Consider the following 27,224-nt stretch of genomic DNA (forward strand, 5'->3'; position numbering starts at 1 on the left):
GGCCCAGATCAAGTGCTCGAGAGCCTCATTTCTCTGCCCTTGGAGCTGCCTGGGCACAGCAGCCTTTTCCATCTGCAAGCTCCATATGGACAGGGAGTGCCCAGCTCCGTTCCTTGCACAACCTCCAGGAGCCCAGGGCCTGCCATCTCAAGTCCCTGCTGGCACTGAGGGCTCCCAGGTGCCTCAGGCTGCTGTGACACCACTGCAAACAGGAGGCAAGAGTGGCAGGGGCTGTGCTCAAAGTCAGCTCCATTTCCTCCTGCTGCTGCTGCTGCTGTGGGGTCATTTGTCCAGCCCTGCCCAGACTCAGGGATCAGCTCCAGGCCCTGCTGCTGCTCCCTCGGGATCAGCCACAGTTTGGTTGTTGCTCTCAATGCCAGCAGAAGCAGTGGCTGAAGCAGCAGGTGCTGACAGTGCCCCAAGCCCTGGGGCCCGAGGGAAGGGAGCTGCTTCACATGAAAACCAGGAGCAAAGGACATTTCTTTTTAGGACAGGTTTCCTGGTTTAAGGAAAAAAAAAAAAAGAGAAAAAAAAAGATAAAAGCCTAGATGAAATATGAAAGATAAAAACAAAACTCAGGTGTGTAGTGTAAAATCTTCTGTAACTTTGGATTAAGAGGTAACTGATCGTTTGTAAAAGTGAGCTCAGTTATTTACTTTGTCAATGTGCCAACAGCATGGATCTATCTTACTGACTTCAGCAGCCTTTTTTAATAGATTTTGGGGTTTGTTTCCCATATTAAGTTATTTTAAATTGTGGTTGAAGCATTAGGAAATTGATTGTGCCCTGCCAGCTCCGAGCAGGACTGGGAATCCAGATTCTGTTGATCCCCATCTCATTAGCAAGATGCCCTTCCTTCTCACCCTGTGAATGAGCTATGCATTCCCTTTGAAATTGTCAGAGGTTTCTTAAAGATGCAAAGTCCCACTTACAGCTTTTTGCTCTGGTTTGGAAGTGGAGAAGGTCAATTCTTCATTCACCAACTCCAGACTGCACTGCCTTAGGAACAACAGCCCACTCGCCAGGTTTGGCTCACTCGTGGCACTTCTAGAGGAGGAAGAAAGTGCAATTGCACAATTCCAACCCAAAAGGAATGAAGAGTGGGACAGACAAAACATCCTGTGGAGATACAGGCATTCAGCTGGGACTGTGGAGTGTTGGGGTTCTGGCCAATTGGATGTGTATCCCTCACTGCAATCTCTGGGCCTGCAGGAGAGTCTCACTCACCTGCACAAGCAGAAAGCTCCGTCGGTGTGCTCAGAACAGGCTCGTCTGATGCAGAGCTGTCAGAGCAATGGGAGGGCAGAGAAGGCCCAGCCGTGCTCAGGGCTGAGCCCCAGCAGAGCCCTGGCAGAGCCCAGAGCAGCCTCAGCATCTGCAGAGCCCTGCTGGAAGGAGAGAAACCAGAAACTGCCCGTCAGCTGAAGGCTCCTGTCCCCCTTGTCCCAACTGCCCACAGTGCCCAGGCCATGCTGGCTGAGCTCAGAGCTGTGCCCAAACCTCCCCATCATTGCTGCCTCTGGGAGGAGAGCAGGAGGGCAGGACATGTGCTCAGCCTCCAGCCAGCCATGGCAGATCCACCTCCTCAGCAGCTGCCCAGAGCCAAAGAGCAGCTTGGCAGATGACTGAAGAAGTTGTTGCCTCCATCCCAGCAATAGAGGAAAATTTTTGGGGCCCAGCCAGGCTGTGCAATGCACAGATGTGGGAGCATCCCCCTGGCTTTGAACTCACCTGTAAATCAGGTGTGGAGTGTGTCTTTGAAGAAAATGCCACAGTCAAAGCTGATAATCTTCAGCTTGCTGGTGGTCAGGTTGAGGTAGAGGTTGTCATCCTTGAAGTCCTCCTTTGTGTCTCCAGCTGCAGCTCCACCTGGTACAGCATCTCCAGGGGCTCCTGCTTCTTCCCTGGGGGCCACACCAGGCTGTCAGTGTTCTGCCCAGGGCCCCAGACAACAATGAACCAGGACAAGCAAAACCAGGGTGGATGGTGGCCACCAGTGCTTGCCAGAGCAGATCTCCAGCTCAGCTCCAGCACAAGAGCTATGAGTTCCCTTCTGATGATCCCTGCTCAGAGCTACAGGCAGGTCAAAAAACGTCTGGTTTGCTTTGCTTCTGATTGCCAAAAGATGTGTGGAGCTGTTACCTGCCAGGCCCCTGGATCAAACTGTGCACGTGCATCTCTCCCGTCTTCTAGGGCAGATGAAGATCCTGCATCCAAGGATCGTTGAAGAGGTCCTCCAGCGATGGCCTGTCCAAGGGTTGCATGGACAAACACCTCCTAATGACATCTTGGCACTCTGAGAAGAAAAACCAGAAACTGCCAGTCAGTTGGAGAAGGCTCCTGTCCACTTTTCCCTCCCTGTTCCCATGCTCAGGCCATCCTGGGTGTACTAGAACTGTGCCTAAACTTCCCCAGGCATTCTCTGTTTTGGAGGAGAGCAGGAGAGCAGGACATGTGCCTCCTCCTCAGCAGCTGCCAGAGCAGGATGCTCATGAGCCTGCTGCTCTCTCCCAGCACTGGTATTCCCCCTGTGCCACAGAGATGAGGATCCACCTTGAGAGAGCCGTCGTGGGAACAAGATCCGCCCCCAGATGATCTCCTGGCCCCTCCTGAATGGGTGCTTCCCGACGACCAGGTGGTACAGCAGGAGGCCCAGGGTCCAGATCGTTGCTGCCCCACCGTTGTAGAATTTGAGGTGGATCCACTCTGGTGGGCTGTAGGACAGGGTTCCTATGGAATACAGATGGAGTTCATCAGGGGATGCTGCTGCTCCCAGAGCCTCACCCCACATCCCTGGGCATGCAGGGGCTGCACCAGTGGCACACAGGGTGACCTGCTGCCCTCTCGCCAGCACCTGTGACTCATGTACAAACTTGGGGTTGGAAAAGAAGCCACTGGTGTTGGAATGAGGCAGCAGAAGCCCTGGGGAGGTCCAACCATGACACGCAAAATAAAACCATTCCCAGAGGTGGGAAAAACCACTCTCATCCCTGCCTGCATTGCCCCCAAAAAACAATTACAAGTCAAGGCAAACAAGGGGAGTGCAGCAGTCCAAGACCATTCTCGCCTGCCTACCAAACTGGCTGGGGCATGGGGTCTGACACCCCTCACTGCTACACTCATTGGGGTTTTGTCAGACTGACTGCCCCAGCCCCAGCCCTGCCAAGGGCAGAGTGGGTGGTGAAGGTGGTCAACAGGGCTGCAAGCTGCCCCCTTCGACCCCCACCCAAAAGTAACTTGCCTGAAGAGTTAATCCCATGCCTGGCAGCTACAGGAGAAGCCCCGGTGCTACACCCAGGCTGGACCATGAGATGCCCAGGAGCATCCCCTGGGAAGGCTCACCTGCAAATTGGGTGTAGGCTGTGTCTTGGAGGAAGGTGCCACAGCCAAAGTCGATGAGTTTCAGCTGCATGGTGTCCAGGTCGAGCAGGATGTTCTCGGGCTTGATGTCCCTGTGCAGCACCCCGCAGCTGGTGCAGTGCCGCACGGCCTCCAGCACCTGCCGGAACATCCCCCGTGCCTCCTCCTCCGGCAGGAACCTCCGCTCCGCCAGGAAATCCCAGAGGTCCTGACAGCGCTCCGGACGCTCCAGCACCAACAGGTAATCGCTGGGGAGCTCAACCCACTCCAGGAGCTGGATGACACCAGCACAGCCAGTGGACACCTTGTGCAGCAGCACGATCTCCAGGGGCGCACGGGTGCCATCGGGCTGCGGGAGGAACACGATGTCATCAGTGGGGCTGAGGCCATACCAGGGCGCTGGGACCCCTCACCCAGCCCGGGATGCTCTGCGCCCCCCGCTCACCCCACGCCCGCTCTACCTCCCTCGAGGCGTCCTGGCAGCTCCCACCCTGCCGGGCCCCGGCTTATCCCCGCCCGGCACAGCCCGGCTTCTGCCGCTGGCCCCGCTCACTCACCAACTCGCCCCAATGATGGATGCGGTTCCGAGACACACATTTGATGGCCACCTGCGGGCAAGAGAGAGCAGCGGGCTCAGCTCGCCGCCCGCCCTGCCGAGCCCCACCCTCCTCCTCCTCCTCCTCCTCCTCCTTATCCTCCTCCTCCTCCGCCCGCCGCCAGCCCCGCCACTCACCGGGGCGCCGTCCGCTAGCCGCGTCCCCGCGTAGACGCTGCCGAACCCGCCTGTGCCCAGCAGCGCACCCAGCCGGTACCGCTCCTGCAGGGCCTCCTGCGCCTTCCCTGCGGGCGACACGCGGCCGTCAGTGCTCGGCCCGGGGCCACACACGGCCCCCGACCGCCTCTGCACCGCCCCGGGCCGGGCATCCCCCTCTGAGCGGGGCATGGGCGGCTCGGGGCCAGCGGCTGGACTGCCGAGCGGCGGAGCTCGGGCCGGGGAAGGCGCAGCGGAGGCGGCGGGAGCGGCCGCGCCGTGTGTGTCCTCCTTGGGCCCCGGGAAGAGCCGGGGCCGCCGCCGGGCTTGGAGCCGGGGCCGCCGCCGGGCTTGGGGCCGGGGCTGCCGGGGCTGCCGGGGCCGCCGCCGGGACCGCCGCCCGCACAGGCGGAGCCAAGGACAGGCGATGCTACCCCAGCCGTGGCCACTGAGGCCCGCCCAGCAGCGCCACAGCCATGCCGGCGACCGCCGGGCGGAGCCGAGAGCGCGGCGGGCCGCCCGGGGGCGGGAAGGGGGCAGCCCCGGCCGGGGCTGGGGGCGGGCCGGGCGCATGGCCCCGCCCGGCAGGGGGAGAGGGAGCCCGCGAAAGGGAGGGGACAAAGGGAAAGGGACACACGGAGAGGAGGCGGGACAGGGGGAGAGGGAGAGGAGGAGCAGGAGAAAGGGAAGGAGAGGGTCCTAGAAACTGTTCCGCTGCCGCCGCTGCCGCCGCTGCCGCCGCTGCCGCCGCTGCCGCCGCTGCCGCCGCTGCCGCCGCTGCAACTGAAGCTCCGGGGCAGTTAGTCCGAGTCTCCGTTAGTCCAAGTGGCCGTTTGTCCGAGTGGCCGTTTGTCCGAGTGGCCGTTAGTCCGTTCCCCGCTCGCCCCGCGCGCCCCACGGCCGAGCCCCGCGCGCCCCCGGGGGCAGCCCCTGAGTCTGTCCAAACACGGGAACTTTGCCGTGTTCAGCTGACATCCAGAGGCTTGACTGCTGCACAGTGGCACAGCAATCCCCTTGGCTGCTCTGTGCATTGTCCCTGCTGAGGGTCAAACACTAGCGGAGCACATTCCCTGTCTCTAGAATTCATACCTGAACCAAGCACTGCACTTGTGTCTCCAGCATTGCTTTCCAAGCAGAACGGGGAAAGACAAACTGTGTGTAACTCATGGTATTACAGAGAGTCTAAAACATGCTAAGTCATAGAGCTTCGAGGTGAGATCCATTTGCAATTAATGGCATGGAGAAGTAGTGCAACATGGAAAAGGAGAGCACATAAATAAATAGAGGAAAACATCTCAGATTGTTTCTTTACATTTTCATTTCACTTCTTGAAAGCTGTTTCAGTTTTCCAGGAATCTTCTCCACAGTCCTGTTTGCTCTTTTCAAGAACCTTTCCTGGAGGGAATGAATTGCAGGAATTATTGGGCTGCACTGGCCCTGGCCGGGTGCCTGGTGCCACCAAAGCCGCTCTGTCACTCTCCTCACAGGTGCAGGACACAGAACCCAGGAGGAAAGGCTCATGGGCTGGGATAAGGGCAGGGAGAGGTCACTCACTGGTCACTGTCAGGGGCACAACAGACACAAGCTAGGGAAATTAATGGAATTGATTTCTAAGGAAATCACAGTATGAGAAGGAGAACTAAAACAAACCCTAACAAAACACTTTCCCCACTCCTTCCTCCTTCCCAGGCTCCCAGCCTCCACCTGCAGTCCCTCCTCTGCTTTCTCTGCAATTGGAAATTTGTCACCAGCCACAAACTTTGCTTTAGCCTCATCTCAGGATCTCTTCCTGCAGAGGAAGAACTTTCTCCAGCAGAGATTTGGAGTGTGACAGCCTTTGAGGCTTAGGGTGTTTCTCCTGCAGCTCCTTGTAGATCTCCGATTCCCGTGCTGGTTCTCCTGAACCACAGAACTCTGCCAGCTGCAGCTTTGCAAACATCAGGTCAAAGTCTGGATGTTCCTGAACAATTTGCTCAAGGAACTTGGGGGCTGCATCCAATGCATTCTTCTTGTCTTCCCCCTTTGCATGGAGCCAGTGGATCTGCTGGCCCCTGGGCAGGGCCTGGCAGAGCAGGTGGAACCTGGGTCCTTCTGCAGGAGCTGGCGGAGCTCCAGGACTCGCTCTGGCCGCTGGGGCAGCCACAACACAAGCCGTTGCCAGCCAGGAGCCGAGGGCTCCGTGTGGCTCTGCAGGACCTTGTCCCTGGGGCTCGTCTGGATCAGCGCGGGCAGCTGGGCTGCACTTGGCTTCCTTTGTGTCCCTGCTTCCCCTGGGACAGCAGCTGCCCAGCGCCGAGGGGACAGCAATGGCACCGGGGCAGTTTGGGGTGAGGTTCAGTGTCTGTGCCTGGCATGAATCCCAAATCCTTGCCGAAGGAGCAGAGAGTGCTGACAGAGCACAGGATGCTCTGCTGAGCACGGGATGGACCAGGGTGGACAGCTCCGGACTGGTGCTGCCAGTGCCGCGCGGGGCGGGGCCGCTTTGGGGACCCCCCAGGGCAGAGCGCTTTGGGCTGCTTTGGGGCTCTGGGCACCTGCAAAACCGGCACTGGGCACGGCAAGAGCGTGTGGGGGCAGCTGGGGCCCTACTGGTGGCACTGGTGGTGCTGGGAGTCCCCCCGGCTGTGGGCACGGAGCTCTGGAGTGAGCGGGAAGGGAGGGAGAGAGGTGGTGGGAAAAATGAGAAGAGGCGAGGAAATGTGGGTTTGAATATCCCAAACCATCGCACTGTCCCGGCTCCATTCCCGACCTTCCCACGGGCTTGATGGACTTCGGGGAATGGGGAAAGAGGAGGAGGGGGGAGGGAAGAGAAGGAGGGAGGAAGGAGGAGCCCGGGAAGAGATGGTAGTAGGAGGAGCGGGAGAAGGGATTGGGGAAAGGAGGAGAAGGAGGTGGGATTAGGGCGGAGAAGGAGGAGGAGAGACAGAGGGGGAGGAGCGGGAGGAAGAGGAGGGAAAAAGGACAAAGGAGGATCGGGAAGGAGCCACGCGGTCTGGGATTCCCTGAATTCGCAGCCCCCCTGGACCATCGCCGCCCCCATCCCGCAGGTGAGCGGGGAAGGGGAGCTCGCCCCAAATATCCAGGGAATCCCTGGGTTTGGGGTTTTTTGGGGGATGTTTGGAGTTTTCGGGACTCCAAAGCCGAGCTGCAAATGCCCCTCGGGGGGACATGGGGGGTTCCCCGGGAGGTGTTTTTGGGGGTCCCGGTGGCGGTGCCGGCAGAGCCCCGATGGGGGGCGGGGGGATGCGGGTCTCCCCGCGGTGGGGGTTGGGCTCTGCCCGGGCCCTCCAAGCTCTGCCTGGGGCCACGTGGTGACCGCGCCGGAGCGGGGCGGGATTGGGGACACACCGGTTTTGGGGACCTGCGGGAGCCTCGGCTTCTCTTCAGAACCCCAGGGAGAGGAGACCCCCAGAAGCCCGGAGCGGGGAGTCTGCGAGGGGGAATGCCTGGGATTGCTGGGACACCCGGCAGGGGAATCTGGGGGCTGGAGGGGCGGGATGGCCGGGAAAGGGGTTCAGAACTCCCGGGTCCTGCAAGTGGCTGCTCCCAGTATGAGTCCAGTTGCCCCCCTGCCCCGAGTGGTTCCATTTTCCTCATCACTGCCAGTATGGTCCCAGCCACCACCTGCATGGTCTCACACACACTCCCAGTATATCCCAGTTGCCATGTGCATTCTTATAGTCACTCCCAGGCACTCCCAGTTACCTCAGCATGGTTCAGTTGTCCCTAGGATTATCCCAGTCACTGCCAGTACATCCCAGTTGTCAGCAGCATGCACCTTGTCATTCCCAGTTGCTCCCAGTGTATCCCCAACTGGCTCCCAGCGTGGGCCTAGTAGCTCCCAGTAAGCCCCAGTCAGAGTCCATTGACACCCACTATAATCCCAGTGTGATCCCAATCCCTCCCAGTACGATGGCAGTGGCCCCCAGTGGGATCCCAGTTGCTCCTTGTCAATTCCATCATGATCCCAGTAGTCTCCAGTGTGATCCCCATGTCTCCCTGTCTCTCCCAGTATATCCCAGTTGCCCCCAGCATGCTTGCAGTCATTCCCACTTCCTCCCAGTTACCTTCAGCATGATTCCAGTTGCCCATAGCCACTCCCAGTAAATCCCAGTAAGATTCCAGTCATCTGAGTGTGATCCCAGTGTCCCCCAGCATGAGGCCAGCTGCTTCCACTCTGATCCCAGTATGATCCCAGTTGCCCCAGCATAGTTCCATTTGTTCCCAGTTTCTCCCAGTATAATCCCAGTGGCCCCTGGTATAGTTCAAGTCCCTCTCAGCAGGTTCCCAGTCATGCCCACTGTGGTCCCAGATACTCTCACTTGCTCCCAGTTGTCCCCAGCATGGTCCCAACTGTTCCCAGTGTGATTCCAGCCTGCCCAGTTTGGTTACAGACACTCCCAGTATATCCCAGTTGCCCTCAGCATGCTCATAGTCATTCCCAGGCACTCCCAGCTGCCCCAGTAAGGTTCTAGTTCCCTCACAATGATCCCAGTTACTCCCAGTTGCCTCCAGCATGGTCCCAGTTTCAGTGAGTGTCCCAAAGTGTTGTCCCAGTTTCTCCCAGCATGATGCCAGTTGCCCCAGTTGTGGTCTCAGTCTCCCTCAGCATGGTTCCAGTAGCTCCCAGTTGATGCCAGTTGCTCTCAATGTGTCCCCAGTTTCCTCCCAAATGGGCTCAGTAACCCCAGTCAGGTTACTGATTACAATGCTCCTCAGGGACACATTGGGGGGTCCCTGGGAGGTGTTTCTGGGGGGTCCTGATAGCGGTGCTGGCAGAGGCCCTGACAGGAGGTGGGGTGATGGGGGACACTGGTTTTGGGGCCCCCCGGGAGAGCCATGGGAGGGGACAACTTAGAGGGGTGATAGCAGAGCTGGGGAACCCCTGGCAGCCTGGAGGGGGGACCACTGGGACCCTAAAATGGTGTTATAGTCCAGTAAGGAAGGTTCTTTGGAAATACCTGTGCCCGAATTAAGGTGCAAATGAGACCATATGCCAGTCAATAGTATGAGTTTTATTTGATTATAAATAAGAGAGAGAGAGTGAAGAAGAGAGAAAAGAGAAGTAGGAAGAGAGGTGGGGGGGACAGAAAGAGGGTGACAGAGACAGAATAAAGAAAATATCACCATCCTGGATCCCAACAATGTTGCATTGATCCTCTCCAGCTGCTCTTCTCGGTGGTGATGGTCCCCCGAAAGCACAGAATGCCATGGGTTAATATGGACTCAGGCCAGGTGGCAATGTCCAGGCATGTCCCCCCGGGGCAGGGGGCAGTCTCTAGCAGCAGACTCTGCTTGCATCACGTGCACTCCTGTGGTGCAAGGCCTAGCATTTGGGGGGTCTTTGATGGATTGTGACTCCCCCTCAGCTGCCTCTCACGTGAAAGTCCCGTGGATGTGGCTTGTGGGGTTGGGGGTTCCACAGCTGGACAGTTTGTGTAACGGAGGATGTGTGTTTATTGCCTCTGACCAGAGGTTACACCATGCACCCCCAACCTCCTCCACGTCGGCTGGAGGTGAGCTGTGCTCACAGAAACCTGGCTTCTGTGAGCTGTGCTCTGCCCTCACTCCAAACTCAGCCAGGGATGATTCTCAGAGCAGCTGGTGGCTTTGGCCTTTGTGGATGCATTCCTTTCCCTCAGCCTGAGATGACTGAACAATAGGTTTCCCTTTATCTAATCTCAGCAGTTTGACTTTCAGTCCAAAGTCCCAGTCAGGTATCTTCAGGGAGGCTTCTTTGATTGTGGCTTCTTTATACAGTTTTTGTTCTAATGAGCAAAACTTTATATCAATGTTTGAGGCATGAACTATTTCAGTCTCTGACAAATGGGGACTCCCAGAGGGGGGACCACCAAGAGCCCTGGCAGCCTGGAAAGAGACGGGAGAGAGGATCCCTGGGACCCCCAGAACCCCAGGCTTCCCTAAGCAGGACTGCAGTAAGAGGAGACCCCCAGAATGGGGAATTTGGCGAGGGGGAACCCCTGGGATTCCTGGGACCCCCGGCAGTCTGGGGAGAGTGGGGATGTTGGAGAGTGAGGACCCCCAGTATACATGGGACCCCTGCAGCCCTCACAGTGGGGAGGCCCAGAACCCCAAAGTGGACAGACCAGAGACAGGGAACTGCTAGGAGTGTTTTTGGTGCTGAATTGTTGTGATCTGGAGGGTTTTATGGACCTCAGATGCCTAATGACTTCTAGAGATGCAATCGGAAAGGGTGACCTTCAAAGACAATGTATAATAAGTCACCCCTTGTTTTCCCCTAAACCAGGATTTCCCATTCCCAGACCTTGGCTGGATGGAGGAGAAGGCTGCGAGGAAGAGGAAGATGCCCAGGGACAGCCAGGCAGGTGAGGAGGAAGTCACTGCCCCTTTCCTGCTCTCTTCTCCTCCATCTCCCAGCCCAGCATCACCCCTGGCTGCAGGACAACCCTGCTGCTGACTCTGTTCTGCTGGGGATGGACTGGGGGGATCTCCTTCCCCTTCCCTCTGGCGCAGAGGCAAATCCCAAATCCTCTCCTTGTCCTTTCTGCCCCAGGCAATGAGCTGAAGGCAGAGACCAGGGAGGAGAAATCATTGCAGCAGAACCTCATGGAAGAGGCCATTTTGAGCAGCTCCATGACCCAGGAATCCAACTGGGAAGAAAAGCCCCAGAGATGCTGCACAAGGAGGGGCTGCAAACCCAGCCCAGGGTGCTCTGAAGAGCAAAGACCCACCCTGTGCCAGGAAGTTGGCAAGAGCTTCAGCTGGAGTTCAGTGCTGGAGATTGCTGAGAAGCTTCATGAGACCGAGAAGCCCTACGAGTGTGGGGAATGTGGGAAGAGCTTCAGAAAGATCTCCCACCTTATGGACCACCATCGGATCCACACAGGGGAGAAGCCCTATGAGTGTGGGGAATGTGGGAAGAGCTTCAGCCACAGCTCCCACCTGATCCGTCACAAGAGGATCCACACAGGGGAGAGGCCCTATGAGTGTGGGGAATGTGGGAAGAGCTTCAGAAAGATCTCCCACCTTATGGACCACCATCGGATCCCCACTGGGGAGAAGCCCTATGAGTGTGGGGAATGTGGGAAGAGCTTCAGCCAGAGCTCCCACCTGATCTGTCACAAGAGGATCCACACAGGGGAGAAGCCCTATGAGTGTGTGGAATGTGGGAAGAGCTTCAGCGAGAGCTCCAACCTAAACCATCACAAGAGGATCCACACCGGAGAGAGGCCCTACGAGTGTCCCAAGTGTGGCAAGAGGTTTCAGACCAGCTCAGATCTCCTCAGTCATCAGAGGATTCACACAGAGGAGAGGCCCTTCCGCTGCCCTGAGTGCAGGAAAGGCTTCAAGCACAACTCCCACCTCATCAGGCACCGGTGTATCCACACCGGGGAAAGACCCTATGAGTGTCCCGAGTGTGGGAAGAGCTTCAGCATGAGCTCTGACCTGATCCGTCACAAGAGGATCCACACTGGGGAGAGGCCCTATGAGTGTTCCGAGTGTGGGAAGAGGTTTCACACCAGCTCAGATCTCCTCAAGCACCAGCAGATTCACACACAGGAGAGGCCCTTCCACTGCCCTGACTGCAGGAAAGGCTTCAAGCGCAACTCCACCCTCATCACCCACCGGCGCATCCACACTGGGGAGAGACCCTATGAGTGTGGGGAATGTGGGAAGAGCTTCAGCCACAGCTCCAGCCTGATTTGCCACCAGAGGATCCACACAGGGGAGAGACCCTATGAGTGTCCCGAGTGTGGGAAAGGCTTCTCCAAGAGCTCTAACTTGACCAGACACCAAGAGAGGCACCATTAAGGGAAGCCCTGCGAGTGCCCCGAGTGGGGGAAGAGCATTGTGAACTGCTCCTTATTCATCCCCCATTGTAGGACCCAAATTGGGAAGAGCCCTGGTGACCCACACTGCCAGTGACCCAGTGTTGTGGTTTGATCCTTCCTAAATGCCAGGCACCTATGAAATCTGCTTTCTCTTCTCTCCCCTGCTGCAGCTGTGCAGAGGGGAGGGAAAAAAAAGCCCCTAACACACACACACACACACACACACAGAGACAGGGCTCATGAGTCGAGATAATGAAGCGGGCAGGATGCACTGAAGGGTAAAACAGTCTGAGTACTTAAAGTTGCAAAGTGATTTATTGGTAACCTAACCCTAAACAGAGTCAGAGGAGGCAAATGAGAACTAAAAATAAGCTCTTAATACACTGTTTCTCTGCTCACCCCCCTCCCTCTTTCCCACCAATAGCACAGGGGGTTGTGGCGGGCAGGATATGGGTTTTTTTGGTCAGTCCATGACCAAAATTTCTTCTGCTGTTCAGGGAGAGGAGTCTTCTGCTTAGTCATGGGTCCCTCCCACTGGAGACAGTCCTCTGCAAACTTCTTTGCCATGGGTCCAATCTCTCGAGCAGCAGCTGCTGGAATCTGCTGCCCCATGAGTTCTTGTCCACAGGGTTCAGAGCTCTGAGCCCAGGCCAGGCTGTTTCCATCCCAAGGAACAAGGCCTTTCCCTGCACTGGGACTCCCACTGGATCACAGCTTCCTCCAGGCATCCACCCGCTCCTCTAGCGTGAGCACCTCCCCACGGGCTGTGGGTGGATCTCTGCACCCCTCGTGGACCCCATGGGCTGCAGGGGGACAACCTGCTTCACCATGGTCCTCACCATGGCCAGCAGAGGATTTTCAGCTCTGGTGCCTGGAGCACCTCCTCCCCCACCTTCTCCACTGACCTTGGTGTCTCCATGCTGTTTTCCCTCACATATTCTCACCTCCTCCTCATCCTCTGTCTAAAAAGAAGTGCTTGCTCACATTGTTTTGATTTCTTCTTAAACATGATATCACAGAGGTATAACCAACATCTCTAATTGACCCAGACTTGGCCAGCAGCATGTCCATCATCTTCAGAGCCATCAGAGATTGGCTCTGCTGGACATGGTGAAAACTTCTAGAACATTCACTCAGGACACACAGGAGCCATTTTTGTGCTCCTCCCCACCCACTAGCAAAATCTGGGCTAAGCAAAACCAGCTCATGAGCAGAGGGGTGAGTTTTCTCCCAACCCTTCAGCCACTTCTTCAGGCCTACCACAACAGCTTTTGAAGGGTCTAAGTTTCCCCTAGATGCTAAAGATAGCTTGCTGATGTTCTGGGCTAAGCAAAACTAACATACTCAGGTTGGGAAGACACCTGGCTGGTGGCTTCCATGTCCTCCTGATTCCCTGTGGCCACCTGGACAAACTCAGGCGCAGGAACATCCATCAGGAGTCAGACTGACATCTGAAATTCATTGGGAAGAGCTGATTTATTAATGTTGCACCCTGAAAATTGTTACCTGCTGTGTAATTGTTTCTTCTGGTGGCATCAAGAAATGCTGGATGATCTTGGAGGTCTTTTCCAACCTAAATAATTTCCTTTATCACCTTGTCAGAACAACCAAAGCTGAGGTAAAATAAAGAAATGAAAAAAAAAGATCCAAAGCTGCAAGAAGTTACTGTGGATTTGGGGGTGAATTTAGGGTTGAGGGGAATATTCATGAGGATTTGGATGTTCTGGGGCTGCCCAGGCTGGGAGACAGGACAACAGTCTCATAGTTGTGCTGGCAGAATGTGTCCACCTGAGCCCATCTGTTGTTCAGGAATTCTGGTTTTCTGTCCCAGTCCCTGGCCTGGGTCTCCCCATGTGGGGTGTGCCCCCCAAAGTGCCCAAATCACTGCTGAAGTGCCTGAGCTGCTCCCAGCTAAGGATGTTCCAGTCCACCAACCTCTCCTGGTCAGTGCCATGGGGGGTGGGAGAGGGTTTAGATAATCCTGGGGGGATTGGGAGGGGCTTTTGTGGCTTTTGGGGGCATTTCTGGCGCTGAGAGAGAGTTTGGCGATGTCTGTGAGAGAGTTTTGGGGTCCTGTCAGGGCTGTGTGACTTGGAGAGAATTTGGGTGAGTCAACTGGGGGAGATGGAAAGGGTGTTTGGTGGGTTTTGGGCCCATTTATATTGCAGGGAGTGGTTTGGGGGTCCTGTCTGTGCGCTCTGGGGTGGTTTGAGGGGTCTGGGTGTGGCTGTGGGGCTGGTAGAGAGTTTTAGGGCAGTTATGACCTCCCAGACCCCCAAAGCTGCCACCACATGCTGCCCCCCAAGATGCTGCTGGGCTTTGGGGGCTCCATGTTGGGGTTTATCCTCCTGGTACTGCAGGAGAAGGTGAGGGGGGTCCCCAGGGTTCTTGTGTGACCCCCCATCCCAGTGTCACCCCCTTTTCCCTCCCCACAGGGCTCCTGACCCAGCTCCTGCTCCCCCAGGAGGGAATTTGGGGAGGGGGCAGAGGGGGTGCACAGCCCCTGCTGGGGGATGACCCTGAGCCAGTGCCCTTTGTTTAGCACCAACCTGGGCTTGGGGCTGCAGGAGGAAGAGGCTGATGGGAAGCAGATCCTGCAGGTGGGACAGTGCTTGGGGTCAGGGCAAGGTCCTGCCCTGCACACCTGGCTCAGGTGTGACACTGCCCCGGGAAGGGAGCGGGACATTCCCATCCCCACGGATCAGGGCTGTGAGCAGCACTTGGAGCACAGACATGGAAATACTGGGAGGAACTGGGAGCACACTGAGGGTGTGAATTATCCCCACCACCACCTTTCCAGGGCAGCCCTGGATCTGAGAAATGCTCGTTAGGCCTCAGCCTTGGCCAACAGCCCCTGGGCTCAGCTCCTCTGCAGCTGATCACAAACACTGTCTGCTCCCAGGCACTGCTGCTGTCCAACCAGCTCCTGCTTTCTTTAGGAGCAGCCTTGGGAACTGTTTTTCTCCCCTCAGTGGCACAACATCCCTGTTCTCACAGTGTCAGAGAAAGCTGTTGATGCGAAGTGCAGCCAGGATGGAACATTGCTGTGACTAAAGCCCATCTCTTGGGGCCCTATCAACAGGGCTCCAAAAGGAGCCCCTTGGAGCTCTCCTGGAGCACTGAGCTCCCTCTGAGTGGGGCCTCTCCGAGCCGGGAACTCTCCCGTTTGCTGCACTCGGGGCATCCCCGAACAACGAGGGACCCTGGGCCGATCCCCCCACTCCTCCAGGCTCAACCCTTTGCCTGCTGGGGAGATGCAAAAGCATCCACAGTGAGCATTTCCCTGCCCTCCAGGGCAATTTCTGACAGCTCCCTGGCACTGCCTCTGTCTGTCTGTGTGCACACACGTGTGCCTGTGCTCTGGAAATGGGGGAGAAATGCTGCTCTGGGAGGTGTTGAAGTGCCTTGGATATCTGAGTGAGTTAGGCCTGTAAGTGAGGTTCAGTCATAAGGTATGAGCTAAGTGAAATGCTGCTAGGGGTTGTTGTTTTGCTAAGTTGTTGAGTTTAAGGTATAAGTTAAGGTTAATGTAGAAGTTAAGTTCTGTTAAGTTTGAGGGCTGTTAAGCTCTTAGGCTGTATTCCTTTTATCCTTGCCCTCACTATCCTTTTGTCACACCTACAGACACAGAAAGACACAGGGACAGTTCTCGGTTCATTTCTGGTTTGATTGCCTGGTTTTGTTGTTGCTTTTTTCCCTTGGTGTGCCTGAACTGTGCAGTCAGGAGCAGAGTGACTCTTGCCAAGGAACTTTGTTGTGCTGTCACTGAATATTAAATCTGGTTTTGCTCATCCTTTGCTGGGGATTTTTTAATTGCTCTCAAGCCCTCGTTCGTAAGAGGGTGAAGGAGCCCTGGGCCAGGCTCTTGCCCTGGGGGACACAGGGACACTGCTGGGGCATCCCTGTCCCCCTGTCCCATCCCCCAGGGCCCTCTCCCCCCTGTCCCTATGTCAGGCTCTGGAGGTCGATATCGTGGAACATCCTCTGGGGGAGGCTGTGGCACTGGGGGGCAGGGGGGACCTGGGGGGACAGGGGACCCTGCTGTGCATGAGCAGCTTTGGACTTGTCTGGGGGAACTGTGAGGGGGGCTGGGGCAGAGTGACCTCTCCAGTGACCTCACACAGCTACCCTGTGATTTCACACAGCCTTCACTATGGCCACATAAAGCTGTCCTGTGATGTCACAGCACATTTGATGATGTCACATCATCACCCTATGGTGTTACACAGTCTACTCTCTGACCTCACAGCCTGCTGTATGATGTCATTCAGCCACACCATGATGTCACAGCCTGCTCTTTGATGTCACACAACCAACCAGTTATGCCACAGCCCTCTCTATGATGTCACATATCACACCCTGCTCTGGGATGTCACAGCCTGCTCTGTGGTGTCACAAGCAAGTCAGTAATGTCACACAGCCCACTCTCTGGTGTCATACAGCCACTCAATGATACACAGCTCACTCTAACTGCACAGCCTGCTTACGTGATGAGGCCTCCTGCAGCAGTGCAGAACCTGAAAGCTGCTCTCCCCTGCTGCGGGGGGAGGGCTGCCCCAGAACCGGAACACGCAGGATGGTCATTCCATGGCCACGAGCTGTGGGGCTGGTCAGACGCGGTTCTTGTAGAAGTGTTGCAGGTTTAGAAAGGCAGCTGTTTGGTTCCTGGTCTCCATGGTGTTTTTATTGAGGAAAACAGGGGAGGAATGGGGAGACTGAGGAGGGGGAAGGGAAGGCGAGGGCGGGTACAGGTTCCATACGAGCCCAGAACCAAAGAGGCCCGTTCCGGATCTGGCTGGGGTTTTCATCTCTAGGGATGGGAGGCGGTCCTGACTCACATCCAGTCAGAAGGGGTCAGGGGGGCGGGGTCAGGGACAGGAAGGACACACGTTACAACAGCCTCCAAACCCAATCTTGGGAGATTTTTTGGTCCTCTCCAAGGTTTTTGAGAAAGGCAAAATTTTGGTCAAAGTGCAAGGAAATTGGAGTGTTATTTTTTCCCAAAGTTTGCAGTGACAGAAGAAGGGTCATTATGTTTAAACTAAATGAGAGTGGATTTAGATTTGTCATAAGGAGGGAACTTTTTACCATGAGATTGTCACAAAACATCAACTGTTTTTCCAGTGAAGTTGCTGCCCCATCCCACGAATTGTCCCAGGACAGGAGCTTTGTGCAACCCCCTCCTCCCCAAGGATGGAATTCCTGTTGTGTTGGTTCTCTGATGTGCTGGGTGACCTCAAAACACTCCTGGCCAGAATGTCTGCTGAGGGCCAAGCAGGCTGCTGCAGTGGCAGTGACCTCACAGCCATCACCATTGCAGCCATGTTCCCTGGGCCTGGCTCTCCCCATTCCATGAGCTCCTGTTCTGTCAGCAATGGTCTCCTGAGTTCCAACGAGGCCCCACAGTGTCACAGTGTCCCCTTCATTCCATCAGGTTCTGTAGTGTCACAATGGGTTCAATGTAGTGTCACCTGGTTTCCATGAGGCCCCACTGTGTCACAATGACCCCTTGGTTCCATGAGCTGCCACAGAGTCATAATGGTCTCCCTTCATCTATGAGGCCCTGCAGTGTCACTTTGGTCTCCATGGTTCCATGTGGCCCCAAAGTGTCACAATGATCTCTGTGATTCCATTGGGAACACAAAAGCATTGCATAAACATTGAGCAACACCTGCTTAACACAGCTAAACACATCTGTTTGTATTCAAAAGAGGGGTTAAAGGTGAGAATGGCACCAGCAGCTTCCATCTGCAACTGAGATCAAGGGAAAGGACAGGAACAGGGAATTCTGCTTCAAGACTCAGAGAATTCTGCTTACAGAGATCACTTCTGGTCGCATTGTCCCTTGTAGAAAGGTGACATCATCAGAGGCAGCCTGTACTGAGCATGTGGTTCCTGAGTGGGGTTTGTTGTTTAGGAAACCTGCTCAGGCTTTTCCATTCTTTCCTCACAACCAGGAAAACTTCTCCTGGGCCTGTGTGCAGGCAGAGCCCTGAGGAGAGCAGGTGGGACATGGAGCAATGGGCTGGGACAGCCAGCTGCAGAGCTCAGGGGACAAGTTTGTGATGCAGGGAACAGGGATGTCAGTGCCAGGTGAGCAATGTCAGCCATGGTGAGGTTGGGGGTGAGGAGCAGGTTGTCCCAACAGGGTCAGCCCTCAAGGGGCTCATTCTTCTACATGCCCAGACCTCTTAAGGAGACATTCAGCATCAAAGTCACTTGGGGAATGCTTCTATCATGTCTTCTCGGACCGGAAAAATAAAAAAATATTTCCTTGACGTTAAAGAAAAGTCATGGGTTGCACTTTGAAAACTTCCTCCTTAAAAGAACACCAAACTGACTCCAATAGCTGTACAAGCCCTGAACACTTGAAGACGATGTAAGGCAGACAAAGAACTCCTGAGGGCTTTCTGTAGTTTAATGAACCCCAAGGTGGAGCTGAGTCTGTGACCCTCAGGGACTGAGAGAAGGTTGAAGAAGCTGCTCAAGGAGTCAGAAGCAAAACTCCACGTCCCTTGGAGCATCATTGGGCCCCACTGAAGGCAGGGACTGCTAATGGCTCCCCAGGGACTCGTGAGAGCAGATCCTTGGGGCCAGGATTGCAGGGAGCCAAAGGCTCTGAGCAGGGAACTGGAATGCTGAGAGAAGCCTGGGCTGGTTGGAGGAAGCAGAAAGGCCAAGGGCTGAGCCCAGTGACCAGTTTGTGGGTGATTGTTGCTGTACTCCAGAATTCCCCTGGAAAAACCCCTGGGGAAGCCAAGGCAGGAGCAGCTGGGAAGGGCTGGCAATGCTGCTGCTGCTCCTGCTGGGAGCCCCGGCTGGGCCAGGCTGGCGCCCACTGCGCTGCGGCTCCTGCTGCTGCCAGAGCCGGGCGGGACTCGGGGACAGGGAATGGACACGGGGGGACAGCAAAGGCCGTGGGGCTGCAGTGATGTTGGTGCTCAGGACAGTGTCAGCACAGAGCTTTGGACATGAGGGGTCATGAAGGGCCATGAGGAGCCTCAGCCCAGGCAGGAGGGAGTCCTGCCATGTCCCCAGGGTAGGGCAGCTGTGAGGCTCCACAAGGGCAGATGTGGTGCAGAGCAGGCTCAGAGCACCTCAGGGAGGGGATCAGACCCTTCCCCAATTCCAAACCACACCAAAACCACCATAAATAGGACTTTGCATCTTTAGAAGCCACTGGCAACTTGGAAGTGACCATACAGCTCAATCCCACTGCGACAAGGAAGGGAATCTTCCCAGTGAGCTGCCATCCAGCCACTATTAACAATGGGTGGCATTTAGAAATATAACACTAATAAATAATACAAATAATAGTAACAACAATAACAAGAAATGAATCCCCAAATCCCAACACACAGCACCACACCAAAAGGATGAACCTCCTTTTTCTTTATTGCCTCAAGGCTCATGAGAAATAATCCTGTTATATAATACCCAAAAACCCCACTCAGGAACAGGTTTCCCCTCCCTTCATCAACCCCAACCTTTGGCTGTCTCATTCCAGACCCTGTCCCACACTCCCAATCCCCACCCCAACCCATCTCACCCCTCCTGGACATCAAGACCCCCTTCCCAAGCCCTATTTCCACCCTTCCACCCCTCCAATTCCCATCCCACCCATCCTGCCCCACCCAATGCCCACCTCACCCCTCTGGAACTGCATCCCACTTTGCCCAATCCCCTTCCTATGTCATCCCACCCTGAGGGGCTGTGGAACTGAGTCATTTTGGGCAGGGATTGAGCCATTTTGGGGTAACATTGATACTTTCCAGTGGAATTGAGTGGTTTTGAGGTACTGGATGAACCCTCTTGGCTTTTCAAACACAAAATGGAGAAAGAAACTGTACCAAATACCCCAGAAGCACCCAATCATCCAGAATAACTCCCGATCACCAAACACCCCTCCCAAATAGCAGTAAAACCATGAGGCTCTAGGTAATAAGGCTGGAGCAGAAGACAAAGCTCTTCCTGCAGTTGGGGCTTGTGCAGGGCTTCCCTTACTGGTGGCTCCGTTGGTGTCTGGTCAAGGTAGAGCTCTGGGTGAAGCTCTTCCCACACTCAGGACACTCATACGGTCTCTCCCCTGTGTGGATGCGCCGGTGGGTGATGAGGGTGGACCTCTGGCTGAAGCTCTTCCCACATTCCCCACACTCATAGGGTCTCTCCCCAGTGTGGATGCGCTGGTGCCTGACAAGGGTGGAGTTGAGCTTGAAGCCTTTCCTGCAGTCAGGGCAGCGGAAGGGCCTCTCCTGCGTGTGAATCTGCTCATGGAGGAGGAGAGCTGAGCTGGTGTGAAACCTCTTCCCACACTTGGGACACTCATAGGGCCTCTCCCCTGTGTGGATCCTCTGGTGGCGGGTCAGGTGGGATCTCCTGGTGAAACTCATCCTACATTCCCCACACTCGTATGGCCGTTCCCCAGTGTGGATCATCTGGTGGATGATCAGGTGAGAGCTTGTCATGAAGCTCTTTTCACATTTCAAGCACTTGTAGGGCTTCTCCCTGGTGTGAAGCTGCTCATGGGCCACCTGCTCATAGCTCTGGCTCGATTGCTGGCCAATTTCCTGGCACAGGGTGGGTCTTTGCTCCTCACAGCACCCTGGGCTTGGTTTGGAGCCTCTCCTCATGTGGGATCTCCAGGGCTTTTCCTCCCCATTGGATTCCTGCACCATGGAGTTGCTCAAAATGGCCTCTTCCATGAGGTTCTTCAGGGAGGATTTGTCCTCCTTACTCTCTGTCTTCAGCTCGTTGCCTGGGGGAGGAAGGACAAGGAGAGGATTTGGGATTTGCCTCGGTGCCAGAGGGAAGGGGAAGGAGATCCCCCCAATTCATTCTCGGCATGACGGTGTCAGCAGCAGGGTTGTCCTGCAGCTGGGGGCAATGCTGGGCTGGGAGATGGAGGAGAAGAGAGAGAGAGAAAGGGGCAGTGACTTTCTCCTCACCTGACTGGCTGTCCCAGGGCATCTTCCTCTTACTCACAGCCTCCTTCTCCATCCAGCCAAGTTTGGCAATGGGAAATCCTGTTTTGGAGGGAAAAACAAGGTGTGAGTTCATTGGGTTTGAAGGTTATTCCTGCCCCAGTCCATCTCTAGAAATCACTGGCTGTATAGTCACTGTAAAAACCCTCTGAAACACTGTGGTGGTTTAAACTGGCAGGAGAAATGGATTCCCCCAAACTGCCCCAAGAGAGATTAAGATGGGAGTCACAATCCACTAAAGAGATTACAAGAAATACAATGACACAGTTTTAACTCACAAAGGCAGAGTATAACCAGGCACCCTCGGAGAAGAACAGCATGGTGTTCCTTAGTTCCTGTGCTGAGCGTCACATGGCCCCATTGTATGCAAAGAAAAAGCAAAAGGAAACCAAACCTGTTGGTCTGAGTGTTGGTCACAGTCCTTCTGAAGTGGTAGCTGCAGTCTTGTCTAAAGCAGTGGCTGCAGTCCTGTGGAAGTTCTGCTCCTTCTTCTCTGGATCTGTTGAGTTGTGTCCCACAACCCCAAACCCAGATTATATATGCTCAGGTTCAGGTGGGAATGCTCAGTACCTCCCCCTGGGCAGAGAGTTTCACAATGGAAAGATGTCATCCTGTGAGTCATGGGATATTTGGGGAGTCTTTGATGGTCTCAGTCGTTGCAGCTGCCCATTGTGCTGGTGCCATTGAGTCCATGATGGCCCATTAGCAGAGATGACCCCTCAGGGTAGGTGGGACTGTGCTGGTGCTTCCCTGGAGGGAGTCATCTCAGCTGAGTCATTGGTGTGAAGAAACAGAAACACTGCCTTGCCTCACAGGGTTTGCCTCTTCTTCCTTATCTCATTTAACACCCAGCTGGTAGCCTGAGGGATCAGGGGTGCACTGGGCAGCTCCTGCAAATGACCTCTCATCAGCAGCTCATCAGAAATGACCTAATGGGAGTAGAATGCCTAGTTTGGTCACACCCACAGAGTGCTAAACTGGTGCCCTGCTCCTATAACCAGGACAGACTGGCAGTGAAATGTAATTGCAAGATGTTGTTCCACTTGGCTTTCAGCAAAATAACCCATGGGCAGAGTTCCTTCCAGCTGCAATCATTCCTTGATTTTCACAGGGATTTGCTTCCCTTTCCTTCTTCCTTCTGCTTCAAGCTGGGAATGTGCTGGAAAATGTCCCGCAAAGCAAATTTTGCTGTTTGCTCTTGGAACCCAAAAAGCAGCTGGACCTTGTCACCTGGCCCTGCACAGCTCTCTTGGGATGCACGGCAGAGCCAGACTCTGGGAGCCTCGGGAATTGTCCCCTGGGATCCATGGCACACACTGCAACGGGTTGGAATTCCAGATTTTGTAGCAAGGAAAAGATGTTCCGGTCCTTGAAGGCAATGCTCTTGTGGGGCTGAAAGGCAAGTGGAAGTAGTGCAATGACACTTCACTGCCAGCCTGTCCTGGCAAAGACTCAGCAGTGATAACTCCCTCCGGGGAAGCACCAGCACAGAATTTGGATGAAGAATCCAAAATTGGAGGGATGGGATCAGAATTGTGCAGGACAGGGTGGATGGGCTGTGTTTTGAGAGTAAATAAATCACCCAGAATTATTGATTTCTGTTCCATTCATTTTCAGTTAGTTCCAGTTCTATTTTCAGAGTTCCACCTTCTCAGCTGATTGCTCTTTGTGTCCTCCTTTCTCTTCTGCCTCTCTTGGCCTGCTCTGTTTCTCTCACAGTGTCTCTCTTTAGCCAGGGCAAATCCAAGCCAAAGACCCTGCCATGATATTTGTTCCCAGTCCATGAGCTAAAACAACCATGGATGTAGTGATGAAGGCTGGCAGTGAAGTGTCATTGTAAGATTTTACTCCACTTGGCTTTTGGCTCCTCCTTCTGAGGAGCTTTGCCTTCAAGGGCAGAAACATCTTTTCCTTGCTGCAAACTGGAATTCCAGACCCTTGCAGTATGTGCCATTGATCCCAGAGCAGAATTCCTGGGGCTCCCAGGGTGCTGGTCCTGCCATGCCTCCCAAGGGAGCTGTGCAGGGCCAGGTGACAAGGTCCAGCAGCTGTGTTAGTTCTGCAATGTCACAATGGTCCATTTGTTCCACGAGTTTCCATCCTGTCAACAATGGACTCCTTGGTTCCCCAGTGTCACAATGATCTCCTTGTCTCCCTGAGGCCCAGCAGTGTCACAATGGAATAATGGTTCCATGAGGTTCTGTATTGTCACCATGGTCTTCTTGGATCCTCAGGGTCACAATGGACATTTAAGATCACATTTTATCACCATGTGTCCTTGATCCAATGACCTTCTGTACTGCCAAAAATGGTTAATTGGTTCCCATGATGCCCTTCCGTGTCCCAGTGGATATTTGGTTCTGTGAAGTTCTTCAGTGTCACAACTGTCTCCTTGCTTCCACAAGGCCCTGCAGTGTCACAATGCCCCACGGGTTCCATGAGCTCCTGTTCTGTCAGCAATGGTCTCCTGAGTTCCAACGAGGCACCACAGTGTCACAGTGTCCCCTTCATTCCATGAGGTTCTGTAGTGTCACAATGCACTCCTGGGTTCCATGAGGCCCCACTGTGTCACAATGACCCCTTGTTTCCATGAGTTCACAATGGCCCATTAGCAGAGATGACCCCTCAGGCTGGGTGGGACTGTGCTGGTGCTTCCTCAAAGGGAGTTATCACAGCTGAGTCATTGCTAGGATAGGCAGTAAAATTTCATTGCAGTATCTTGCTCCACTTGGCTTTCAGTCCCACAAGAGCTTTGCCTTCAAGGGCAGGAACATCTTTTCCTTGCTGGAAACTGGAATCCCAGCCCATTGCAGTGTCTGCCCTGGTGAGGTGCCAATAGACTCCACAACTCAGAAAGTTATGAAGTAGGTATGCTTTTATTCCAGCTGGGGTGCATGGGCAGCAGCCCCTCCAAAGGCATGCACACTGTCAGCAGCTCTTCACTTGGTTTATATTAGGTTACATATGCATAAAGTTACACAATGCTCCTATACATACTCATTACCTATCCGAGCTTTGTATTATAATGAGTTCAAAGTTCATTTAAATATGCTCGCGCAAGCGCAGTGTCACAGATTAATTGTGGGCAAGGGTCCTGAAAATAAATGAGGGATAAAGTTAGTAGTCTTCCTCAGGATGAACTCTTCACCTTGGTTCCTTGCACATGACCCCTTGGTTCTTGGTCCAAGTCCAAAACTTAGAACTCACTTGAGCCAGTTCTGGGGTCTGAGAGCAGGATGTTCAGTCAAACTCAGTAATTTTTATCAATTATTTGGCTTTCCTTTCCGTATCCTCCCTTGTACTGGGTAGGCAAAAATCATTTAGCAAGTGATATATTGTTTTCAGCAAGCAGTTCTTAGTAAATCATTATCCAAACTCAGGCCTCCTAAGTAAGTTCCAGAAGATTATTATTCAGCTTCTAGCCCCCCTAAATTAGTAACTTCTACCCCTGTAAATCCATGGATCCCAGAGGACAATTCCCGAGGTTCCTAGAGTCCTGGCTCTGCTTTTCATCCCAAGGGAGCTGTGCAGGGCCAGGTGACAAGGTCCAGCTGCTTTTTGGGATCCCAAGAGCATGCAGCAAAGTTTGCTTTGCTGAACATTTTCCAGCACATTCCCAGCTTGAAGCAGAAGGAAGAAGGAAAGGGAAGCGTGTCCCTGAGGGAATCAAGGAATGATTGCAGCTGGAAGGAACTCTGCCCATGGGTTATTTGGCTGAAAGTCAAGTGGAACAACATCTTGCAATTACATTTCACTGCCAGTCTGTCCTGGTTATAGGAGCAGGGCACCAGTTTAGCACTCTGTGGGTGTGACCAAACTAGGCATTCTACTCCCCTTAGGTCATTTCTGATGAGCTGCTGATGAGAGGTCGTTTGCAGGAGCTGCCCAGTGCACCCCTGATCCCTCAGGCTACGAGCTGGGTGGTAAATGAGATAAGGAAGAAGAGGCAAACCCTGTGAGGCAAGGCAGTGTTTCTGTTTCTTCACACCAATGACTCAGCTGAGATGACTCCCTCCAGGGAAGCACCAGCACAGTCCCACCTACCCTGAGGGGTCATCTCTGCTAATGGGCCATCATGGACTCAATGGCACCAGCACAATGGGCAGCTGGAACGACTGAGACCATCAAAGACTCCCCAAATATCCCATGACTCACAGGATGACATCATTGCATTGTGAAACTCCCTGCCCTGGGGGAGGTACTGAGCATTCCCACCTGAACCTGAGCATATAAAATCTGGCTTTGGGGATGTGGGACACAACTTTCACTCAACAGATCCAGAGGAGGTGCAGAACTTCCACAAGACCACAATTTCAACAGGACTGTGACCACCACTTGGTAGGATCTCGACCATCGCTCTGACCTACAGGCAGCCAGGTTGTACTCAATCTTTGTGGGTTAAAACCTGTTTTCTCTGTATCATTGTATTTACTGTAATCTCTTCAGTGAATTGTTACTCTGACCTGTAATGTCTGTTGGGGCAGTTGAGTGGGGTTCATTTCTCCTGCCAGTTTACTTTTAAAGGGGCCACAGTGGTTTTGGTGTTTGGAGTATGAATGACTTCCAAGCTGTATAAAAAACATCCCTTGGGGGATGTCGGGGTGTCCCTGGGAGGTGTTTCTGGGTGTCCTGGTGGTGGCTGCCAGCAGAGCCCCAGTGGTGGGCAGGGGGATGCGAGGACCCCCCCTGCAGTGAGGGTTGGGTTTCCCAAATCAGGCACTGCCACCTCCAGCCCAGGGCCAGGGGGCTGTGGGACCCCCAGGGAGAACCAAAAGGGAGGAACCCTGGGATGTCCAGAGTGAGGAGGGTGGAGAGGGCAATACCAGGACCAGGGGACTGCTGGCAGTCTGGAGGAGAGGGAGTCTGGAGGTGGGGAACCCTGTGACCCCAAGGACTCCGAAATGGGGAGCCCAGAGAAGGGGGGAATGCCAGGACATCTCAAAAATTCAAAAGCCTGGAGTCAGGGAGAGAGGTGACTCCTTGGACACCCACACCCTGAAGCACTGAGGGGAGAAGCAACCCATGGAAACCCCAAAACTCCCTGGCATCCCTGAGTGAGGGGAGCCTGGAGGAGAGGGACCAGCATGACCCCAATGTGGGGAGACTGGAGAGGAAGAAATTCAGGGATTCCAAGGACCTACAAAAGCACAGAGAGGCTGAAGTCCATCTAGATGTGGGAAACCCAATACATGCAGAACCCCCAGCAGCCAGGATGGGAGGGACCCCCAGAATTCCAAAGTGGAGAGACCAAAGAAGGGAACTCCTGGGATTGTTTTTGGGGTTTTTGGGTTTTGTTTTTTTTTTTCAAAATCGTATTGCTCTGGAGGTTTTTATGGACACCAGATGCCCTGTGACTTCTAGAAATGGACTTGAGCAGGGGAACCTTAAAACCCAATGTGCTCACACTTTGTTTTTCTCCTCCAAACCAGGATTTCCCATTCCCAAACCTTGGCTGCATGGAGGAGAAGGCAGTGAGGAAGTGGAAGATGCCCCAGGACACCCAGGCAGGTGAGGAGGAAGTCACTGCCCCTTTCCCCCTCTCTTTTCCTCCATCTTCCAGCCCAACATCAGCCCTGGCTGCAGGACAACCCTGCTGCTGACTCTGTCCTGCCAAGAATGGACTGAGGCAAATCTCCTTCCCCTTTCCTTTTGGCACGTAGGCAAATCTAAAATCTTCTCCTTGTGTTTCCACCCCCAGGCAATGAGCTGGGAATGGAGATCATGGAGGACAAATCCTCCCTGGAGAACCTCATGGAAGAGGCTGATTTGAACAGCTCCATGGCACAGGAGTCCAATGGGGAGGAAAAGCCCCGGAGATCTCACACGAGGAGAGGCTCCAAACCAAGCCCAGGGTGCTGTGAGGAGAAAAGACCCACCCTGTGGCAGGAAATTGGCCAGCAATCGAGCCAGAGCTATGAGCAGGTTGCCCATGAGCAGCTTCACACCAGGGAGAAGCCCTACAAGTGCTTGGAATGTGGGAAGAGCTTCAGGACAAGCTCTCTCCTCATCCGCCACCAGATGATCCACACTGGGGAAAGACCCTATGAGTGTGGGGAATGTGGGAAGAGCTTCAACCAGAGCTCCCACCTGATCCGCCACCAGATGATCCACAGTGAGAAACGTGCCTACGAGTGTGGGGAATGTAGGATAAGTTTCACCAGGAGATGCCAACTTACCTGCCACCAGAGGATCCACACTGGGGAGAGACCCTATGAGTGTGGGGAATGTGGGAAGAGCTTCAGCACGAGCTCCAGCCTGATTGTCCACCAGAGGATCCATACTGGGGAGAGGCCCTACGAGTGTGGGGAATGTGGGAAG

At 54.5% G+C, this 27,224-nt stretch overlaps 1 protein-coding gene and 1 pseudogene across 1 annotated transcript in view; one reads left to right on the forward strand and one right to left on the reverse strand.

Annotated features, from left to right (window-relative positions):
* Positions 1 to 27,224, forward strand: part of LOC146421167 (uncharacterized) — a 230,781-nt gene that overhangs the window by 44,898 nt on the left and 158,659 nt on the right. Inside the window, 2 exon segments of the mRNA XM_085047706.1 lie at positions 10,380 to 10,458; positions 10,647 to 11,895. Of these exon segments, the coding sequence (XP_084903832.1) occupies positions 10,380 to 10,458; positions 10,647 to 11,895 (1,328 nt within the window).
* LOC146421169 (serine/threonine-protein kinase pim-1-like) lies at positions 1,927 to 4,303 on the reverse strand (annotated as a pseudogene).

Source organism: Lichenostomus cassidix, unplaced genomic scaffold (assembly GCF_008360975.1).
Source record: "Lichenostomus cassidix isolate B80296 unplaced genomic scaffold, HeHo_3.0 HiC_scaffold_43, whole genome shotgun sequence".
Lineage (NCBI taxonomy): Eukaryota > Metazoa > Chordata > Aves > Passeriformes > Meliphagidae > Lichenostomus > Lichenostomus cassidix.